General features: G+C 52.5%; 11 protein-coding genes across 11 annotated transcripts; 7 read left to right on the top strand and 4 right to left on the bottom strand.

Moving 5' to 3' along the window:
- Window positions 1-16: 16 nt before the first annotated feature.
- P170DRAFT_377778 (NAD(P)/FAD-dependent oxidoreductase) lies at window positions 17-1749 on the bottom strand. The gene is made up of 3 exons (XM_024845418.1): window positions 654-1749; window positions 304-600; window positions 17-258 (listed from the first exon to the last, which is right to left on the bottom strand). Exons 1-3 carry the CDS (start codon window positions 1476-1478, stop codon window positions 115-117), a joined length of 1266 nt encoding a protein of 421 aa, XP_024707495.1. The 5' UTR covers window positions 1479-1749; the 3' UTR covers window positions 17-114.
- A 1386-nt stretch (window positions 1750-3135) lies between these two features.
- On the top strand, window positions 3136-3421 carry P170DRAFT_472100 (uncharacterized protein; the record flags this gene model as incomplete). Its single annotated transcript, XM_024852908.1, has 2 exons — window positions 3136-3327; window positions 3395-3421. 2 exons carry the CDS (start codon window positions 3136-3138, stop codon window positions 3419-3421), a joined length of 219 nt encoding a protein of 72 aa, XP_024707496.1.
- Window positions 3422-3850: 429 nt separating this feature from the next.
- P170DRAFT_348528 (phosphotransferase family protein) lies at window positions 3851-5405 on the top strand (the record flags this gene model as incomplete). Its single annotated transcript, XM_024843683.1, has 2 exons — window positions 3851-4505; window positions 4582-5405. The coding sequence occupies 2 exons, from the start codon at window positions 3851-3853 to the stop codon at window positions 5403-5405; spliced, it is 1479 nt and encodes a 492-aa protein (XP_024707497.1).
- A 1208-nt stretch (window positions 5406-6613) lies between these two features.
- Window positions 6614-8317, top strand: P170DRAFT_402162 (MFS multidrug transporter; the record flags this gene model as incomplete). Its single annotated transcript, XM_024846407.1, has 5 exons — window positions 6614-6804; window positions 6854-6875; window positions 6927-7000; window positions 7050-7379; window positions 7429-8317. The coding sequence occupies 5 exons, from the start codon at window positions 6614-6616 to the stop codon at window positions 8315-8317; spliced, it is 1506 nt and encodes a 501-aa protein (XP_024707498.1).
- A 98-nt stretch (window positions 8318-8415) lies between these two features.
- On the bottom strand, window positions 8416-9636 carry P170DRAFT_472103 (NAD(P)-binding protein; the record flags this gene model as incomplete). The annotated part of the gene is made up of 6 exons (XM_024852909.1): window positions 8416-8672; window positions 8729-9011; window positions 9077-9158; window positions 9219-9427; window positions 9475-9545; window positions 9603-9636. 6 exons carry the CDS (start codon window positions 9634-9636, stop codon window positions 8416-8418), a joined length of 936 nt encoding a protein of 311 aa, XP_024707499.1.
- Window positions 9637-9779: 143 nt separating this feature from the next.
- On the top strand, window positions 9780-11864 carry P170DRAFT_350071 (uncharacterized protein; the record flags this gene model as incomplete). Its single annotated transcript, XM_024843776.1, has 1 exon — window positions 9780-11864. One exon carries the CDS (start codon window positions 9780-9782, stop codon window positions 11862-11864), a length of 2085 nt encoding a protein of 694 aa, XP_024707500.1.
- Window positions 11865-12108: 244 nt separating this feature from the next.
- Window positions 12109-12642, bottom strand: P170DRAFT_488711 (uncharacterized protein; the record flags this gene model as incomplete). Its single annotated transcript, XM_024853975.1, has 1 exon — window positions 12109-12642. A coding segment is annotated over one exon (534 nt), but the record flags the coding sequence as incomplete, so codon positions are not given.
- Window positions 12643-12877: 235 nt separating this feature from the next.
- On the bottom strand, window positions 12878-14496 carry P170DRAFT_350769 (MFS general substrate transporter; the record flags this gene model as incomplete). The annotated part of the gene is made up of 4 exons (XM_024843821.1): window positions 12878-13306; window positions 13363-13765; window positions 13822-14245; window positions 14295-14496. 4 exons carry the CDS (start codon window positions 14494-14496, stop codon window positions 12878-12880), a joined length of 1458 nt encoding a protein of 485 aa, XP_024707502.1.
- Window positions 14497-15142: 646 nt separating this feature from the next.
- Window positions 15143-16059, top strand: P170DRAFT_472106 (DUF1445 domain protein; the record flags this gene model as incomplete). The annotated part of the gene is made up of 2 exons (XM_024852910.1): window positions 15143-15841; window positions 15925-16059. The coding sequence occupies 2 exons, from the start codon at window positions 15143-15145 to the stop codon at window positions 16057-16059; spliced, it is 834 nt and encodes a 277-aa protein (XP_024707503.1).
- A 733-nt stretch (window positions 16060-16792) lies between these two features.
- Window positions 16793-18109, top strand: P170DRAFT_472107 (NADH:flavin oxidoreductase/NADH oxidase; the record flags this gene model as incomplete). The annotated part of the gene is made up of 1 exon (XM_024852911.1): window positions 16793-18109. The coding sequence occupies one exon, from the start codon at window positions 16793-16795 to the stop codon at window positions 18107-18109; it is 1317 nt and encodes a 438-aa protein (XP_024707504.1).
- Window positions 18110-18378: 269 nt separating this feature from the next.
- On the top strand, window positions 18379-19045 carry P170DRAFT_348724 (peroxiredoxin family protein; the record flags this gene model as incomplete). Its single annotated transcript, XM_024843695.1, has 4 exons — window positions 18379-18538; window positions 18598-18761; window positions 18813-18950; window positions 19010-19045. 4 exons carry the CDS (start codon window positions 18379-18381, stop codon window positions 19043-19045), a joined length of 498 nt encoding a protein of 165 aa, XP_024707505.1.
- Window positions 19046-19159: the final 114 nt, after the last annotated feature.

The following is a 19159-nucleotide window of genomic DNA, read 5'->3' on the forward strand; positions in this document are numbered from 1 at the left end:
CTGACACAACATACCCCTACATTGGACTCATCGCAGCAATGTTAGACTTTAGAATATGTACAGGAAAATGCCGAATATCTTCACCTATTTATCGCCTACTCCAATATTTGCAAGTTAATCAAGCTCGCCATTTGTCTCATCAACGAATGCCTTGGCCCCGAAGAACCTCCAAATCATGGTGCTGTCAATGTCTTCTTTGCTCTTCATAGACATACTGATCTCGGTTGTTCCGTCACTCATGTAAGCCACTGCCTTCGTCTGCAATCTGTTAGCGTTGCAAGCGCATATCTGACAGGTACGTACCAGGCCTAGCGTCAGCTTGGTTGCGCCCTCCCACCACCCATAACGGTACTCGGCCTGCTTCTTGGACCGAATGGAACAGACGATGTTGTTCGCGACAAATCTTGCCTGCTCAAACGCCGAGCGTGCATTTCTGATGCAGTTCAGCTCAATCACATCGCCTGCTGCGTAGATTCGGTCGAATGTCGAGTCGGCGAGTTGCAATGTAGGACGAACGCGGATGTGTCCTGAGGAAGAGACCGACTTGGGGGATAATGCCTGGATAAGAGCAGAATTCGGCCGTTGACCGATGCATTTTGCCTGTCAAACTTAGCACTTTTGACACCGATTGCGCCCGCAAATTTAATACATACCAGATAACTGCATGGAATCGTCTCCCCAGAATGTAACTGCACTGTCCCGGTCTCCACGGCGCCGTCCACATTAACCCTCTCCCCCAATTTAACACTCACCCCGATCTTCTCCAACTCCTCCAGCGCTCTTTTCGCCAGCGTCGGCCCAAAGTGATCATTCAACAAAGCCTTCCGCGAATGCACCAACGTGACATTCTTCTCTGGATACCTCGACTTCGCATCTCCCGCCAACTCGATCCCCGCTGGTCCACCGCCCAGCACCACCACATCCGTCGCAGCCACCAGCTTATCCTGCTCTATACTCAACATCTCCATCCCCTCTTTCTTCGTCGTCACTCCCACTCGCGACGGCAAGCTCCCCGACGCCCCAGTCGCCATAACCAAATACTCGAAGTCGATCGTCGTCCCAGACCCCAACTGCACATTCCCCCCTCCATCTTCATCCACACTGATCTGCTCCGCCGTGTCCCGTACCCACTCATACGACCCCTTCGGCACAGCGGACAGATACGGTCCGTAGGGTATGAACGCCTTGTGCTCATGCCCCCCGACGACGCTGAATCTCGGCAACACCCAGGTCACCTGGAGATGGGTGTTTTTCTCCACAATCACGACGCGGTAGCCGGTCGGTAAGGAGCTGGCGAGACATCTGGCCGCATGGTATCCGGCGAATGAGGCACCGATGACGACGACGTTTCGGGGATGTTCGACGGATCGGTAGGTTAGACGGTGGAGACGCGGCGAGAGGGCCTGCGACAGGTAGGTGTAGATCTGGCGGAAGGAGAGGCCGAGGGCTTTGCAGACCAGGAGGAGTTCGGCCAGCATGATGGACTTTAATCATAGATAAAAGAGAGATCAAGCCTCAGAAACAAAATAAAATAAAAAGCAAGAGAAAGGGGCCAGGCTGATGCGATGTTTATAAGGATCGGACCCTCCGTGGAAGCTCCTCGGCCGAGGATCTTATCTGATCCTCCGATCGTCGGCCCTTATTCGGCCCTCTTTTGCCCCGAGACCGCCGAGCACATTTCCCTATGAGGCGCACACTATGATTCGGGCTTCAAACCCTCTGGTCAATGATATGGACTTGCGCTTGAATACATATTCTTACAAATGAAGCCAAAAAAAGAAAGAAAAGAAAAGAAAAACAGACCGTAGACCTGTACACCGACCACACTGCATCTTATTCTGTCTCCGTGGACAGCTCAGCCGGTCTGCTTCCGGCATCTCACAGCCGCTGGTAGGATACTTTGACTACACGGACGCCAATCGAAGTCGCCAGAAGAAACTACAGCCTCGCCAGCATCCGAGTGGGGGTCACAATGCCGCAGGCCAGCGTCTTCTCCAGAAACGGATGTCTAAAATAACCCCTCCTGACTGGGCAGAAGATCCGTATCTAGTTTGTATTTTGCTGTCAATTGCGCAATTGCAGGAGCGCATCTGGAGTTCGTCAGAGCCCGCGACTCACACGGTACGTCCCATTGATCACGATTGCCAATCATGCCCCCTTGAAATCTAACACCCTCATTCCAGTCGCGTCTTCTCGTGTCAAACTCTTCAGATGGCGAATTTCTCTATCTTTACGAGGCCCAGTTTACCTCCGAGATCTTAAAGACGCTTGACAACCCCACTACTGCCACGCGCTGTATAAAATGGCCCACCATAAATCGAAAAAAGATACCATTCAAACCCTTTAGCAGTTTCCAGGATCGGCTTGCGGCCTACCTAATAGTACTAGTCTGATAATTCATTTTGATATAATATCCTTAATGCTTATTATAGGAGCATTTCTATTTCAATATATTATCCTATAATTAGTGATTTTCAATAATTATCTTGAATCCTAGTATTTATAAAACCATCTAGTTTCTTCCATATATTCAAATCTTAATATCCATCACTGGCTGCCACTTTCTCCCTCCCTCGTTCCAACCATGTCGGGCCAGGGCGATCAATGCATGGGTCTGCTTTCGGACTGGTTCAAACGCCCATCCACCACAGATTGAATGCACGAAGAACAGCACCAAAGTCAAGGCCATGGTGACCACCAAGGACATGAAAGGACCCCTGCAGCTACTCGATAAAAGTCTAGTATATCATGCCTGAGACTGTAAGACCTGATATTGAGGGTTAGCCAATATCTATTCACCAGCAGAGTAAAAACCCGTGAGCGCTTCTAGAGCCTTGTTTTTCCTGGCAGTCTCTGCAATAGGGTATTGCCAGATTAGTACTCGGACCTTATATTGATTCACTCTGGGCTGCAGGGTGAATATCCAATGCTTTATTCACAGCACTCGAACATCAATCTAGACACTCCCGCATCCATTTTCCAAGGTCTCCGTTTAGTTAATCCAACAGACATCTATCATGCGAACCAAGAGTGACCACTAAGTAATCCACTCCCCAAGCTGCAGCTATTCCTTTTGAACATCAGCGTAGTACTACGACAGCAAACTCACAATTTACCCCTCTGCATCTATCCAAGATGCCCCAGGATATCGATCCCAACGCCAGAAGGGAAGTCAACAACGCGCTCATTAGCGCTGGGAGCACTGCTGTCGCACAGATGATTGTTGCGGCCAACTCCTCTATTGCTAAGCGTCGCAAGAACAAGGAGGCGCGAGCGAAGAGTGAGGCTGGAGAGAAAGCTGCTAGCGAAGAGAAGTCAAATGCTGCTGTTCGTTCAACCCCTAACCCTTCAAAGGTTGAAGTCACCAGACATGCTGTGTACTGACGGTCATCAGAAACAGAAAGACGGTGTCTCAAGTTGAACAATGTTGGCTTCATGCAGTTCATTTCTAGCTTGGGGGAGGCTTGCCTTAGGAAGAAGGGAGTGAATTGGCACAGATATCCTGGATCTCTAGCATAGCATATCCATTGATTTCTTAAGAAAGGGAAATAATGGGGAATGGATTGTTTTGTTAACCTTTTTTTCTTCAAGACACCCGCAAATTTAGGAGTGAAGGAAGCGAATGTTGGAGTTCATTTTGGCATAGTGTAAAATCGTAGCCCTCTAAGAGATCGTGGATGCACTGAGAAAATGACACCTAAGGCATGTAAATCTCGAGCTGCCCTCCCATCAAACAGGCCAGACTCCCTCCTTTGTCCATCCCCCTCTCCACAACTCCACCAGCTCGTTCCCTCGCCATTTGCATCCCCCAAGTGGTCGCCCTACTATCACTTGATGTCTTCCCTGCGCTATGGACACTAACGAGCTTGTGGATATTGTTCACGAGATGCAAGGTCAACTTTGGGTTGACAAGGTGAACGAGTCCCACCGAACAGGCCGTCTCTGCCAGTGGGTGTCAACTTTCCATTCCGAGAAACTTCCCTGTCAACTTGAAGGTACCTTTCACCACGGTGCATTTAATGCCGGCGTGAAGATGGTGTTCCCTGACTGCACTGCCTGGATGGTTCGTTTCCCTCGCGTTGGGATGGTCTGTGACGACTATGCCGACGAGAAAGTTGCCGTGGAGGTCACAGCTCTAGATCTCATTCGCGACCAGACTACGATCCCCGTCCCGCGAGTCTGGGCGTGGGGCTCCGCTGCCAGCAACCCACTGGGTTTGGGCCCGTTTATCATAATGGACTTCATTGATGGTGTGAGCCTTAATGATCTACTCCGGGACCCCAATGCCGAAAGCCCCAGCCGAGTGATAAGAGAGGATATCAGCGACAGTGATATAGAAGTTATTTACAGACAGCTGGCGAACTTTTTGCTTCAGCTATTCAAACTTGATTTTGACCGGATTGGCAGCCTGGTATCACCACAGGCTGAAGCCGAGAGCCCACCGCCACGACCCCTAACTTTCAAGGCACACTGCATCTTACAAAATGGAGGAGTTGATACTTTCGGTATGCCGTGTGGAGTGCCTTTTTCTTTCTCCCTTCCTAAGCACTCTAGTGGGTTAACCAAGTAAACGATGTCTAGGTGACCGGGAGCAGGGGTTTGCGACAACCACCGAATTTTTTCAATATCTCGCCCACCAGGACTGGATGCAACTTGCTCAGCAGCCGAACTCAGTTGTTGGTCCATATGATGCTAAGAACAAACATGTGGCGTTCAACGCCCTCAAATCCCTGATACCTGACTTGGTCCACGCGAAGTACGACAGTCGCAAGTTTAAGCTGATTTGCGACGACCTTGGCCTGGCGAACCTGATTGTCCGTGGTAGGCAAGACCTCACCGTTGTTGGAGTAGTGGACCTAGAGTGGTCTTACATCGGACCCGCCCAGCTGTTTGGCTCGGCGCCGTGGTGGCTTCTTCAAGACAGGCCCGTCAACCCCGAGTGGGATTGCGAGGGCGACGAGCCGCCCGAGATTGGTACCCGGTACTTCAAATATCTAGATATTTTCATACGCATTCTGGAGGAGGAAGAGGCAAAAATGCCAGAATATCAAGAGAGAGAGCTCTCCAGTCTCGTCAAGTGGTCACAGGCCTCCGGAGCCATGTGGCTGCACATGCTCCTGTCATCTGGATTCAATGATCAACACAATTTTCCTTTTACGCAACTGCGCAGACATATTGGGCCTGCCGAGTGGGCGAGGCGTGAGAAGGCGTTCGAGATCGCAGAAGAACTTGAGGCATTCGCGGAAAGGAAGGTGAGCGAGTTGGATAAGTATGATGAAGCCTTGGAGAAGATGGAGGAGACCAAAGAGCTCGTGGACAGCGGAAAAATAACAAAGCAGGAATTCGTTGATAAGGCTCTAATAGAGCTCGGATGTTCCCCTTGTTCCTCGTTATCTGATGAATGATGTGATCAGGAATGAGGAAGGATTGCTCCACAAGGTGACTTCATGGCGCGGCTTGGAAGTTGTAAAGTTGAGAGTGGCCGGAAGGATGGAATTATGTTACCAAGAAGACCGAAAGGCATATTTCTTGATGCCATATAAAAAGTTGATTCATTTGATCAATCTCCAAGAGATTAACACTATACCGCTGAAGGTATTATCTTTGGAAGTACGGCCGACTCTTGTGAGTTCCTATATGCGCATTCCCCCTGCCTACCCTACCGCTTTGCAACTAGGAGCGCGGACTTTCATCATCATAGCCCTACTACGTATCTTGAAATCATCGGCAGTACTAGTATTCGAGGCTCACCAGAATTCAAAAACTGACGCCTCCTCGATATTATTGCTACAAAGGCAAATAAATACCTCTAAGTTACTAATATAATGTCAAACAACAATAGGGACGATTGATGGCATTTGACAACTACATATGAAATAGTTCTCTGCATATCTCTAAGCGCCATTTGACTACTACCCCAACACATGCAGACTGTGAGCAAACGCTAAAAGCGATCAGAACGTCGACTTGCCCGGGGCACGCTCCTGCTAAATCATGCAGCAAATGCCGATGAGAAACAAAATTACGCGCGCTTCTGCATTGCTTCTTTGAAATGAACTACAGGAATTCTCCGAGCTCACCGTAGATCCACACGTCCGGATACGCCACAATCATTCCTATGAGGGATTTTCACTATAAACAAGGAGTCACCGCTCGTTCAGGACAAGGGAAAGACATCTCCCTTGCATTTGAAGCTTACGTACCTCGGCGCCTCGTTCTATCGACTTCATGCAGGTCACATATTGACCCGCTCGGTGGACCCTGCGACGTACAAGCATTGATCCCTTGATTCATAACCAACGATAGCATAAGTTATATGGAATGCGATCGCAGGAGGAAATGAGGCTGGACACATCAAGCTTTAGCTCCTCGTGCGAAAGCCTCTGGACGTAGCTCATGCAGGAACTGTCTAATTCCCGTAAAATACTGTTGATTTCAGCGCGGGCACCTGCTGCAAGGGACAAGGCCAATTATTGCGCGACCCAGTTGGATTGTCATCGGCTGAGAGGATTTGCCATCTGCGAGGGATTTCTGTCATGGTGTGTGCACGAGAAAGATCTGAAAAAGGGACTCGCTCGCTGGATGTTGCTGAGTATTCTGTTCGACAGCCATTATGAAACCCGAGACGACAGAAACGACGGTCCATCGCCCTGTCCATGATTGTGTTTATGGCCATGGCCTGGAATTTACCGCGGACGGACAATATGTCTGCTGGGGACGTGATAATAAAAAACACCCCCGGAACTGGCACAAAGCGCGCAAGGTCTATGACACAACTATAATTCTGCTTCTGGATTTCTTCATGTATGGTTCCCGAGTTGACTGCCACCGTTCGAGGCACTGACATTTCCAGAACCGGGACAAGCTCTGCTGGTGTAGGTGACATTGCATCCACCCCCTGATATTGACAGATCTGACTCTACCAGGCACCAGCAGCGACCAGAGCCAAAGATGACTACGGCATTGGACGGGAGCTTTCTATTTTCTGCTTCGTGACAGTGTGAGCCAGCCCCAACTCTCTCGATCACGCAGTAACTGACCCCCATCAGATTCCTCCTCGGCCAAGTCCTTGGGACTATTGTGTTTCCACCATGGTCCGAGTCGTTTGGTCGCAAGAAACTCTACATCCTCAGTAGCGGTCTGAGCGCCATCTTCTGTGTCGTCGTTGGCGTCGTCCCTTCGCTGGCTGGAACAATTGTCGGCCGATTGTTTGGCGGCCTCCTCTCTGCCATCCCATACACAGTGGGCTGCGGCAGCGTCGAGGACATGTTCTCGTCATGGGCTCGAACCTGGGTTCTCCTTTTCTGGACTGTGTCATCCAACATCGGTCTGAGCATGGGACCGATCATCGGGTCGCATATTACCGAAGCGCTTTCCTGGTACGCACCCACCCTTCTTCATCCATAAACCCTCGCTAACAGACCGCAGGAGATGGCTGTACTACGTATACGCCATAGTCCTCGCCATCCTCACGGTACACTTCTTCTTCATCCGCGAGTCCCGCCCATCCCAAATCCTACTCACGGAGGTAGAGGCCGTGCGCCAGGAAACCGGCGACCAGAGCCTCGAAGCCCTCAACCACGACCACTCGCCCGACATGCAAACATTTGTGCGCACCGCGCTCTTCCGGCCCACGCAGCTCCTATTCACTGAGCCCCTAGTCATCGCCACAGCCCTGATGAGCGGGTTCGCCTTTGCCCTGCTGTATCTCTTCACCGAGGCCCTGCAGCTCGTCTACACAGCTCTCGACTTCACCCCCTCCCAATCGACGCTGCCCTTCCTCGGTCTCGCCGTCGGCTTCTGGTTCAGCATCCCCACGCGCCTGATCGACTACCGCGTCTTCGCATCCATGCGCCGCCGGAACCTGCCCATCAAGCCCGAGAGCAAACTCACGGGGCTCGCGATCGGGGCGCCAGTCTTCGCCATCGGCCTGTGGTGGTTCGCGTGGACGATCCCGCCCATGGTGCCGCTGCCGTGGATCGTGCCGACGATCTCGCTCCTGCTGGTCGGGTTTGCGCTGAATGAGTTTGACACGGTGCTGTATGTTTATCTGGCGGATGCGTACTTGAGTTACTCGGCGAGTGCGACCGCCGCGGTGCAGTTTGTGAGGGCGCTCTTGTCGGGCATCTTTCCGCTGTTTACAAAGCAGATGTTTGAGGGGTTGGGGTATAATGTTGCAGGGTCGGTGGTGGCGGCGCTGGGGACGGCGTTTATTGCGGTGCCGGTGCTGTTTATTATTTATGGAGAGAGGATTAGGGCGAGGAGTCCGTTTGCGAGGTATAGTCTGGAGTTGGAGGGGGAGGAGAAGGAGGGCTAGAGGGTTATAGAACTAAATAGGGTAAGTAGCTTATAGACAGAAAATGCTGTGATGAGATAGTCGATATCAATCTGTGCTATAAAATCCTAAGATATTAATCAGGCTTTCCACACCCTGCCGAGAAACTCCTTCATGTCATCAAACTGGTGATTAGGGAACAAACGATTGAATTCTTCCGAGACATCCCAGGCACCCTGAACACTGCTCAGCAGAATCCCGATGGACACGGTTTTCTTCAATTCAGCGGCCTGCTCGTCGGATACAGCTCGATGGCTCTTCTCCAAGCCCCATGAAGCGTTCAAAACTCCAGTTTTGAGATCCCCAAGTTTGACTTTGTCAACAGCGAAAGGACGGCCTGCTTTGTAAATTAGCTCTATGCCGTCTAAATGCGTGAATAAAAAAAAAGTATACCTCTAATATCCTCGCCAACTTTCACAATCTCCTCAAAGTTAAGCCTGTTACCTCTGATTCCCCTGATCTCCGGCCACTCGCCTTCATAGTCAACTGCTCGTGCGATAACAGAAGCAAGATCAGCGACCGAGGTCAGAGTCATGATCGCATCTTCATGGCCATCAATCAGAATCGCTCGACAATGCTGGAAGTCGAAGACCGTGTCGAGAGGCTCAACGTGCTTCGCTGTTTTATACGGAGAGGCGAGATAGTCGAGGAACAGGCCGGCTTGGAAGAGGGTATACTCGAGGATCATGGAGATAGTTAGATCAGAGGATAAGAGGGTCTGTTGAGGAGGATTGGTTGTACCTTTTCATTTCGATTGATCGTCCTCAGATACTCCCTTATAATCTCTTTCCCAGCCCACCAGGACATGTCGACTGTACCTGCACTGTGAAAGGAGTTAATTATCTAGCCTTCAAGTTCTCGGTTAAGATTAAAGATGGAATACCTTCCATACTCGCTCGGTGCAAACCGCTTAACCCCAGCGGCAATAGCAGCGTCGATGAGATTCTTCTGAGATTTCTGCTCCGGGTCGGTCAAGAGCTGAACAAACGACAAGACGGTGTGTGTGCCTCGTAAGGCTTCGGTCAGGTTGCTTTTGTCGTTGTAGTCCACAGTACGCCAGGTGATTCCAGACGAGCCATTTGGAGCCGAGACCTTGGGAAGTTAGAATATGTAGTCTGGAAGAGTTGGGAGACGCTAACATTGCGGGTTAAGATAGTGATATCGTGTTTTTTGGTCGCCAGGAGAGCATCGATCACTTCTTTGGCGACCTCTATAGAATATTAGTTATTGTTTGTATTTGGATGGAGTATTAGAAGGCCAGACGTACGCCCTGAGCCACCTGCTATGGTAATCTTGACCATCGTGGGTATGAAATATAGAAAGGAGTCATAAATATAAATTGAATAACTAACCGATTAGTGAACCTGATTGAACCACTTGAATTAAAAAGGGAAGGAAGGTGCGTATTTGTATGTTCATTTCGTCTAGTAGATTGCATGTTTAGATGCAGCCGATCACCGCGGACATCCTTGCGGCTGACCAGGCTGAAGAGCGCATTCCATCAGCACCAAAGAGACGGAAAGTCCGGAAAGGCACCCAAAGCTGCTGGGAATGCAAGCGGCGAAAGATCAGATGCACTTTTGTCACTCCCTCAGAGTCAGTGTGTGATGGGTGCCGAAGCCGTCAGGTCAAATGTGTCGGTCAAGAGTCTGAAGAGAAGCTAGACATCAGGACAGATGTGCTGAAATTGGAGGAAGCAACTGGATGTGGAGTACCCAGTCGCTTCAATACTAACGCACCTGGGGTACCCCCAAGAAACGCTTTGCACGGTAGCAAAACTACTTCCAGCTTATATATTGGGTTAGAAAATGAAAATGATGGCATCTGCACTGGTATTCTCGCAGCATGGCCCAGTCAGCATGATCTCGACCTAATAACGAGCCTTCCTGCCACGACATCCATACTCTTTCACGGAACAGTCTGCATGCCGTACTCTACGCTCTTGAATAGAGATACGGAATCACCACGAGATATGCTGCAACTCCCAAGCCCAGAAACCCACACTGTATTAATAGCTCGGAAGCTCCTGATGCTGGGGAGTTTCCTGCAAGGCATTCCGTCAACCGCCGTCAAAGATCTCAGGAAACTGGAGTCGGAAGTCAGTCACCTCATGTCCTGTCTGATTGAAACAGCAAGCCGACTTGTGACTAGTGACGATGATCTTGTCCACTCGATTGAGGGCATCGAATGTATCATGATCGAAAGCATGTATCACAACAACGCGGGAAACCTGCGCCGTTCATGGCTCCTCAATCGTCGGGCCATGACGATCGCACAGATGATGGGTCTTCATTTGGGTCCATCGCCGTCAGCAAAGATGTTGGACATTGAGACTCACGATCGGATTGACCCCCAATACATGTGGTTCCGCTTGGTCATATCCGACCGGTATCTGTCTCTAATGCTGGGATTACCACAGGGCTTTCCTGATAGCCCGTTCGCTACATCGCAGGCCCTGGAAAGTTGCAGCCCTTTGGACCGGCTGGAGCGGATTGAAGCCATGATCGGTGGGCTCATCCTGCAACAAAATCAAGAAGACCTCCACAACCTAGAGCTCACACACCAGATCGATAAACACCTGCAAGACGCTGCAGCCTCGATGCCAGCGCAATGGTGGCTTGTCCCTGACATTTCCGCATTAGCAGGGTCTGATACAAACGGTCTTCGTGGGACATTGCGTCTTATGAATCAATTCACACATTACCACCTGCTGGCGCAGCTTCACTTGCCATATATGCTGCAACCATCCACCGATCGAAAATACGACTATAGCAAGTTGACTGCCGTAAATGCCAGTCGCGAGATACTTGCTCGCTTCGTACTCTTCCGAGGCACCGACATGATTCCTGCTTACTGCAGAGGTATTGATTTCCTTACCTTCATTGCAAGCACCACATTATGCCTTGCTCATATCGACTCGCGTCAACAGCCCCGATGGGATCTCGGCGCTCGTGCGGGCATTTTCGATTTCCTCGCACACCAGCGACCTGGCGACCGTGGACTTCTGGAAAGGACACAACTAATCATGCAACAAATGGCGAAAGACGAAAATGATGACATATGCCACAAGATTGGGAGAATCATTGATCAGTTACTTGCCATTGAGGAGTCGACTCCGAACGAGTATTCTGTTGAAGCCATTACCTCTCCAGAGCGGATTATGCAGGACTTCCCATGCAGCGATGTTGTGGAGGATGGTCATACCACTGCTCTCAGCATTCAGGTTCCATACTTTGGGACTATCAAGATCGAACATGGCAATGTGTCAAAGTCTGATAGTGCTGGCCCAGCTGGCCCATCTAAAAGACTACATTTCGAGGCCTCGCCAGCCGGAGCTATATCAATCGACGCTGCACCTGCACAGACTCTCTGCGAAGCAGTCGTCCCGGAACATGGGATCTCAGGCCCAGATTTCCTTAACGATGCATATTCATCTTCATTGGATGTGGATGATTGGGTACTCCAGGGAGTTGGTACGGCCTTGTTTGACAGCCTTTTGCGAGGATCAGAGCCAGAAATGGGAAGTTAAGTGCTATTTTATGTGATAATATAATACCCGACGACAACCGGACTGTTCAAAAGCCCAGGCCTTATCTCGCAGTTTAAAGCCATTTGGCACAATTCTATAGGAAGCAATTCAACCAACAAAACCAACGACAGATACAACCACCGAAAAGCCAATCCCGAACACCAAACTCCATCCCAAACCCGAACATAACCCAGAATTCTCCTAGAATCAACCCAACCTTCTATAGCCGAAAATCCCATCATCCTCACCATCTCCCCCCTTGCCCACCAGGTCCTCCAAATCCACCTCCCCCTCCGCCTCCAGGAGGACCACCAAACCCACCTCCCTGCCCCCCATACCCTCCTCCGTAGCCCCCTCCATACCCACCACCACCCCCCGGCCCTCCAAACCCTCCATTCCCGCCGTGTCCACCATGATGACCACCAAATCCCCCACCCCCAGGGGGCCCTCCGAACCCTCCGCCGCCTCCGCCATGATGGCCACCGAATCCACCTCCGCCTTGTCCGCCCATCCCGTTCATTCCGGAGTGGTGTGGCCGCCCGCCGCCGCTGATGAATGAGCTGAGGCCGAAGCCGCTGCCGCCGTCGCCGCCTTGGTGGTGTGCTTGATGACCGGCACCGGAGTTCATGCCCATGCCTTGGTTGGAGTTCATGTAGCGGCGGAGGAAGCTGAAGCACATTCCCATTTTGATGGGGGTGGGACTGTGTTGGGCAGTTGGTCGGTGTCGGATTATATTTGTGGGTATTCGGAGGTAAGGATGGTGATGATGAGTGGAGGATTGCTTGCGATAATTCGGAAATACAGAAATGCAATGCGGAAAATCGTAAAATTGAGAGAGGAACGGTCGTGATTAGGTTTAATTCATTGGGTCGGTGGAAGTATATACAGGGGAAGAAGTCATGTCGTCATATTTGAAGATCCGCACAGGATGCAACCTTAACTACCTTACAACCTTCCCACTCAGTTTCAGGTCAATTCACGAACGACAAACGCAATAAAAATCAATTCCGATTCTAATACCGATACTTAAAATCCAGCTCCGCATCTCCCGTCTTTACCCTCCTCGTATCTTCCTTGCCCTCAAGAATCCTTTCTTTCTCCTTATCTTCCCTGCGAAGATACCACGCATGCAGGAGCACCACGCCCTGAGCGACAGCCAACGAGCCCAATGAAAATGCATTCCCCAGCACATAAGGTGACTCGCGATAGACCTGGCCCGCGACGATCCCCGCGCAGTTGCCGAGGGTCTGTTGGAGACCGATGGCCAGCGCGCGACGGTATTGCGGCGCCACGTTGACGTTCAGCCAGGCGACGTTGAGTCCGACGCCGGTGTATGTCGCCACGCCGCAGAGGTAGGTTGCGAAGTATTTGACGGCGTTGTTGGAGACGGAGAGTAGGATAATGTAGCCAACGAGGCCGAAGACGTTAGTTGTTAGGATGAACTATTCCCATGTCAGCCCCCTTCTACATTCTAACAGCAAGATAGATGGACACATACAACCGAGAACTTCGAATACCGATCTGCACACCACGCAATCGCAATGAACACGATCGCAGCCCACATGTACACCGGCACGGTGAGCACATTGCTCATGAGCGAATCATACCCGATACTCTGCAGAATAGTCGGCAAGAAGGTGCTGAACCCATAGAGCAGAATATCCTGACAGAACTGGGTCACGGCGCTGAACATCAGCTTTGGGTCGCGCAGAGCGATGCGCATCTCCTCCCAGCTGAACTGCTCGCTGCCCATGTATTTGCGGCGCTGTTCGTTGCGCACGCGCATCATCCATTTCTCCTCGTCGGTGAGGAAGTATGCGTTCGCGGGGTCGTTGGGTAGACCGAACCAGATGAGAAAGGCGCAGATGATGCTGAAGAGGCCTTCGATTATGTAGACCCAGCTGTGGGGGGGTTAGCTTTGACGAGGGCGAGTGGGGAGGAAAGGGGAAGTGCATACCGCCAACCGGCTTTGCCTCCGAGACCATCCATGTGCAGCAAGCCGTAAGCTAATAGTCCTCCTACGGCGCCGGAGATCGCGGCGCAGCTCATGAGGTAGGAGACGCGTTTGGCTTGTTCCTCGCGACGATACACCATCGTGAGGTAGAGGTTCAGACAGGGGAAAAGGCCCGCTTCGCAGGCCCCTAGGATCAGTCTCGTGGCGTACAGCGCGCCCACATTCTCCACGAACCCGGTGAAGACGGTGGCGATTGACCAGACGATGCAGAGACCTGTGAGGATGTTGCGGGGCGTGAGCTTCTTCATCAGCACAGCCCAGGGCGCCTCGAGCAGGACGTAGGTGACGTAGAAGATGGACACGGCCGTAGAGAACTGAGTCTCCGATGCCCCGATGGCTTCGGGCATGCCGGCGACTTTCACATTACCTGCGAGAGTCAACACCATGTACGCAGAGAGTCTACGGCGGGGACATACCGATGTTCGTTCGATCCAGGAAGCAGGACAGATACGTGAGCATAATAATCGGCACGAAGGCCATGTCGAGTTTCAGCAGCAGCTTGCTCTCTTTCTTCGGATCGAGAACGACCTCCTCGATATCGCGGATGCTGGCTGCATCGAGCGAGGGCTTGTGGTTGGGCGGTTTACCCTCGAGGGGAACATCCTTGCTCAGCGACATGGCAATCTCCTGGAGGTAAATTCGACTAAAATCCGATCAACAACATGTACCCAAACTATCGCTCTCCAGTCAATTCAGTGGGATTCGGTGTGCAGGAGTCGGTGTGCAGGTAGGAATTCTGCCAACGCATATCGGCCGCGGTGCGAGAAAGAGAGGTTAAAAGCCCAACTCTAAGCGACTCAACTCTATTATCTCACAGCAGAGACCATCCCAACCCACGGCTATCATACCCCATACTTGCAGCTTTCCCCGTGTTATCGGGGGATCTTCTTGAGTAATAGAAACTGCCGCTGCCAATCAGGCCGTCTCGGACGTTCTCCACTGGTGGGCCTCTCGTCGGCCCGACGATGTTTTGATAAGCGTCAAAGAGGGGGTTGAGTGACTTCAATCTGGCCTCGCACTGGCTGGAATGCGCACAACCCTGCATCGACTGTTGATCCTGCTCCATGAGTGGCGGAAAGAAGCCCCGATGTCCCCCAGATATCGGACGTAGCCTCCGATGTGGACATGGGGAGAGGCGAGAGACAAGGATCAACCAGATAGGCTGATAACTGCCGTATGGAGATGAAATGGAGACTGGCATGTTAATAACATCATTACGTCCTGAATGTGGCACTTGGGATCACAGATCGGCCACGGAGCTACCATGTCTTCATCCTCATCCTCATCGCCATCCTACGAAGCCCGCTTGCTCAGCCGGACCAACCTCATCACCAACACCTCCGGCATTGCTCCGGGCTATCTGCAAGCGAATCTCCTCATCCTGCCCTCCAAGCACGCCGACGATTTCCACAACCTCTGTCTCCGCAATCCAGTCCCTTGTCCTCTCCTGGGACGCACCACCACCCCGGGAAATCCACACCTCGTCGAACCGCCCTCGTGCATCCAAAACGCAGACTTCGATATTCGAACCGACTTCCCCAAATACCGCGTCTACCAACACGGCCAGTACCTGTCCACCCGCAATGACTTACTGGATATATGGCGCGATGACTACGTCGGCTTCCTGATCGGTTGCTCGTTCTCGTTCGAGGACGCCCTGACGTCTGCGGGGCTGCAGCCGAGACATCAGAAGACCGGTCGGATTGTTGCTATGTATCGGAGTAATATTCCGCTACTGCCAGCGGGCATCTTCACGGGCGGGTCCTGCATCGTGTCGATGAGGCCGTATCGGCCGGAGGATATCGAGACTGCGAGGAACGTGACGAGGCCTTATCTCGCGACGCATGGAGAGCCTGTAGCCTGGGGGTGGGAGGCTGTGGAAAAATTGGGCATTCGCGATATCAATTCGCCGGATTTTGGCGAGCCACAGGTCATGGAAGAGGGTGAGGTTCCGGTGTTTTGGGTAAGTATTGTCTTGTCTTTTCTTCTTGACTCTTTCTTCTGGTTTCCAGGAATGTAGGTGAACTGCTAATGGAACTCGGGCAGGCTTGTGGCGTCACGCCGCAGATGGCGGTTGAGTGTGCAGGGGACAAGATCGATGATCTAGTCTTTGCGCACGAGCCCGGACATATGCTGGTGACGGACTTGACGGCGGACGATTTGCAAAGCCTGGGAAAGTGAACTGTTGGCGAGATTGTCCTGGTGATTGCCGTGCAATTGACTCATAAGTCGATCCCGGGGACAAGACGGTGAGCCTAGATACCGCCAGAGTCGTGATTGAATATAATTGCTTCTTAAAATGGTCGGTTTCGTACCCAGAGAGCGTCATTCAAAACCAATCCTGCTGGATAGTTGCACTTGAGCGCGGCCAAAGCGGGTGTAGGCAGTGTCATGGCTCGTGTGATTCCGCGCGGACCGTGGAACACGACAATTCGACATATCGACCCTCATGTAGAAAGCCACGGATAATCGGCTTCAGATGAACACGCGGGCACTTCCATAAATAACCCAAAGTGGCGTTGAGGTGCCCGAGTGTACGGAGTCGGATGCCGCTGTACAGATTGCGGCGGCTTACGGCGTCATCCTAGGGCGAGGTTGACGCCATATTTGCATCTGAATTGGACGGATTGCCTAGAATTAAGAGGACTAACAGCCATGGCAGACGTCGTTAGGAGTTTAATCCACCTGTTATCGCACAATCGACACGAGAGGAAAGAGAGGAAGAAAGAAAGAAAGAGGATCTTTTAGGAAAATGATCTCGATTTGTCAGCGGCGGCTTTTCCTGCGATTTTTCTCCAATTTCGCGATTTCCAATCTTCCTCCAAACCCTCTGGCACCCACTTATAAATAAATCAGTCAATTCCTCCACCATGGCCCATCATTCTGTTCATTCAAACCCTGCACACCCGCCACCATGGGATCAACCGCCTTTCAGACACCTGCCGTCGTGAAGTCCGCCGCGACTCCCTTCTTCACCCCCGCCAACAACGTGGGCGCCGCTGTCCACCCCGACGACCCCAAGACGCCCACGCTCTTCCGTCCGCTGCAAATCCGCGATGTGACGGTCAAGAATCGCATTTTCGTGTCGCCCATGTGCATGTACTCCGCCGACAACGACCCCTCCTCCCCCGCCGTCGGCGCCATGACCGACTTCCACATTGCCCACCTGGGCCACTTCGCGCTCAAAGGCGCCGGCTTGATCTTCGTTGAAGCGACTGCCGTCACAGCGAACGGTCGCATCTCCCCATATGATGTGGGACTCTGGCAGGGAGTGGACTCGCCGCAGTTTCACGGCCTCAAACGCGTCGTGCAGCTGTCCCATAGCCAGGGCGCCAAGATCGGGGTGCAACTGGCGCATGCCGGTCGCAAGGCGAGCACCTCGCCGCCGTGGATTGCCGCGGAGGCCGGAAAGGTCGCCTTGAAGGCCGACGAAGGTGTCAGAGGATGGCCGGAGGACATCGTGGGACCATCGGGCGGCGCCGAACAGCTCTGGAATCCCGACGGATACTGGACTCCTCGCGCGCTGACCACGGAGGAGATCAAGGACGTGGTGCGTGCGTTTGCCGACAGTGCGAAGACCGCAGTCGAGGCCGGAGTCGATGTCCTGGAGATCCACGCCGCGCATGGGTACCTCATCCACTCGTTCCTCAGTCCCGTCAGCAACAAGCGCTCGGACGAGTACGGTGGTTCATTCGAGAACCGCACGCGCCTGCTGCGCGAGGTGGCCACTGCCATTCGTGAGGTCATTCCCGCCGGCATGCCGCTGTTCGTGCGTATCAGCGCGACCGAGTGGTTGGAGGAGCAGCCCGTCGCGGCGCAGACCGGCTCGTGGGATCTGGAGAGTTCCGTCCGTCTGGCCGCGTTGTTGCCCGAGCTGGGCATCGACCTGGTGGACGTCAGTTCGGCGGGCAACCACATCGACCAGAAGATCCACATTCACACCAACTACCAGATTGATTTGGCGGCCCATCTGCGCAAGGCCATCCGGGCAGCTGGCGCGTCGACCCTCGTCGGCGCTGTGGGATTCGTTACGGAGGCCGAACAAGCGCGGGACATCGTCCAGGAAGAGGCGCAGGGCACGCAGGACATCGTGTCAGGGCCAGAGCCTCGCGCCGACGTCGTTCTGCTGGCGCGACAGTTCCTTCGAACGCCTGATTGGGTGCTCAAGACGGCGAAGGCGTTGGGTGTGGAGGTGAAGGTGCCTGTGCAGTACGGACGAGCCTTTCGATAGGCATTTCAGCAGTAGAAACAAAGACCTAATATACAATCAATGCAATAGTGAATACCCTACCTCTAGTATACCTACTCTTACGCATATCAGCGATTGCAACAGACGACCCACCGATTTGGCCATTCACCGCTGCCTGCATTCCCTTCTGCCCCGCACTCTCTCTCTTTCTCCCCTCTTTATCTTCCTCTCTCTCCTCTCCTCTCCTTCCAACCTCCATTTCCCATTCTCTTCCAATCTCGCACCCCATCTCTCAATTCCATCATCTCACAATGTCTCTCAAGCCCGGCGACTCCTTCCCTTCCGACGTGGTCTTCCAGTACATCCCCTGGACCGCGGAGACCGCCGACGCGAAGGCCTGCGGGGTCCCCATCAACTACAACGCCTCGAAGGAGTGGGCCGACAAGAAGGTCGTGCTGTTCTCTGTTCCCGGTATGTTTCCTCCTCAGACTCATTCATGATTCCATTGACTAACAGACATGACATGGTAGGTGCCTTCACTCCCACCTGCTCCGTCAACCATGTCCCCGGCTACATCCAGAACCTGCCTAAGCTGAAGGAGAAGGGCGTCGACGTGGTGGCCGTCATTGCCTCCAACGACCCCTTCGTGATGAGTGCCTGGGGTAAGGTGAACGAGGTGAAGGGTGACGACCTGGTACGTTCTCTATTTACCTATGGTATCCAAAGCAGGACTGATAATTTCCAGCTTTTCCTGTCGGACCCCGACGCCAAATTCTCCAGCAGCATTGGCTGGTCCAGTGGGCCCCGCACCGGTCGCTATGCCATCGTGCTGGACCACGGCAAGGTGACCTACGCACAGATCGAGACCGAGAAGGGCGTCAAGGTGAGTTGGAGCTCTACGTGGATTTATTGCAGGAGGGATGCTAACCGATTCCCCCGCAGGTGTCTGGAGCCGATGCTGTGCTGGCCAATCTGTGAATACTACCTACTCCTTGACTCGACGATGAACGGCCGTAGACAATCGCGGGGTTCGATCTGATTCTACAGCCCAATAGTTAGTCGCTTAGCAAAGCATGACTTGAGCATTCCACC

The sequence above is a fragment of the Aspergillus steynii genome (genome assembly GCF_002849105.1).
Source record: "Aspergillus steynii IBT 23096 chromosome Unknown P170scaffold_2, whole genome shotgun sequence".
Lineage (NCBI taxonomy): Eukaryota > Fungi > Ascomycota > Eurotiomycetes > Eurotiales > Aspergillaceae > Aspergillus > Aspergillus steynii.

What these genes read in the sequence shown, in the direction of transcription:
- P170DRAFT_377778 (XM_024845418.1), bottom strand. Translation starts at nt 1,478, where the DNA reads ATGCTGGCCGAACTCCTCCTGGTCTGCAAAGCCCTCGGCCTCTCCTTC. An exon ending in CGATTCCATGCAGTTATCTG is followed by an intron (nt 601 to 653) that starts GTATGTATTAAA and finishes TAAGTTTGACAG; the next exon opens with GCAAAATGCATCGGTCAACG. An exon ending in CCAAGCTGACGCTAGGCCTG is followed by an intron (nt 259 to 303) that starts GTACGTACCTGT and finishes AACAGATTGCAG; the next exon opens with ACGAAGGCAGTGGCTTACAT.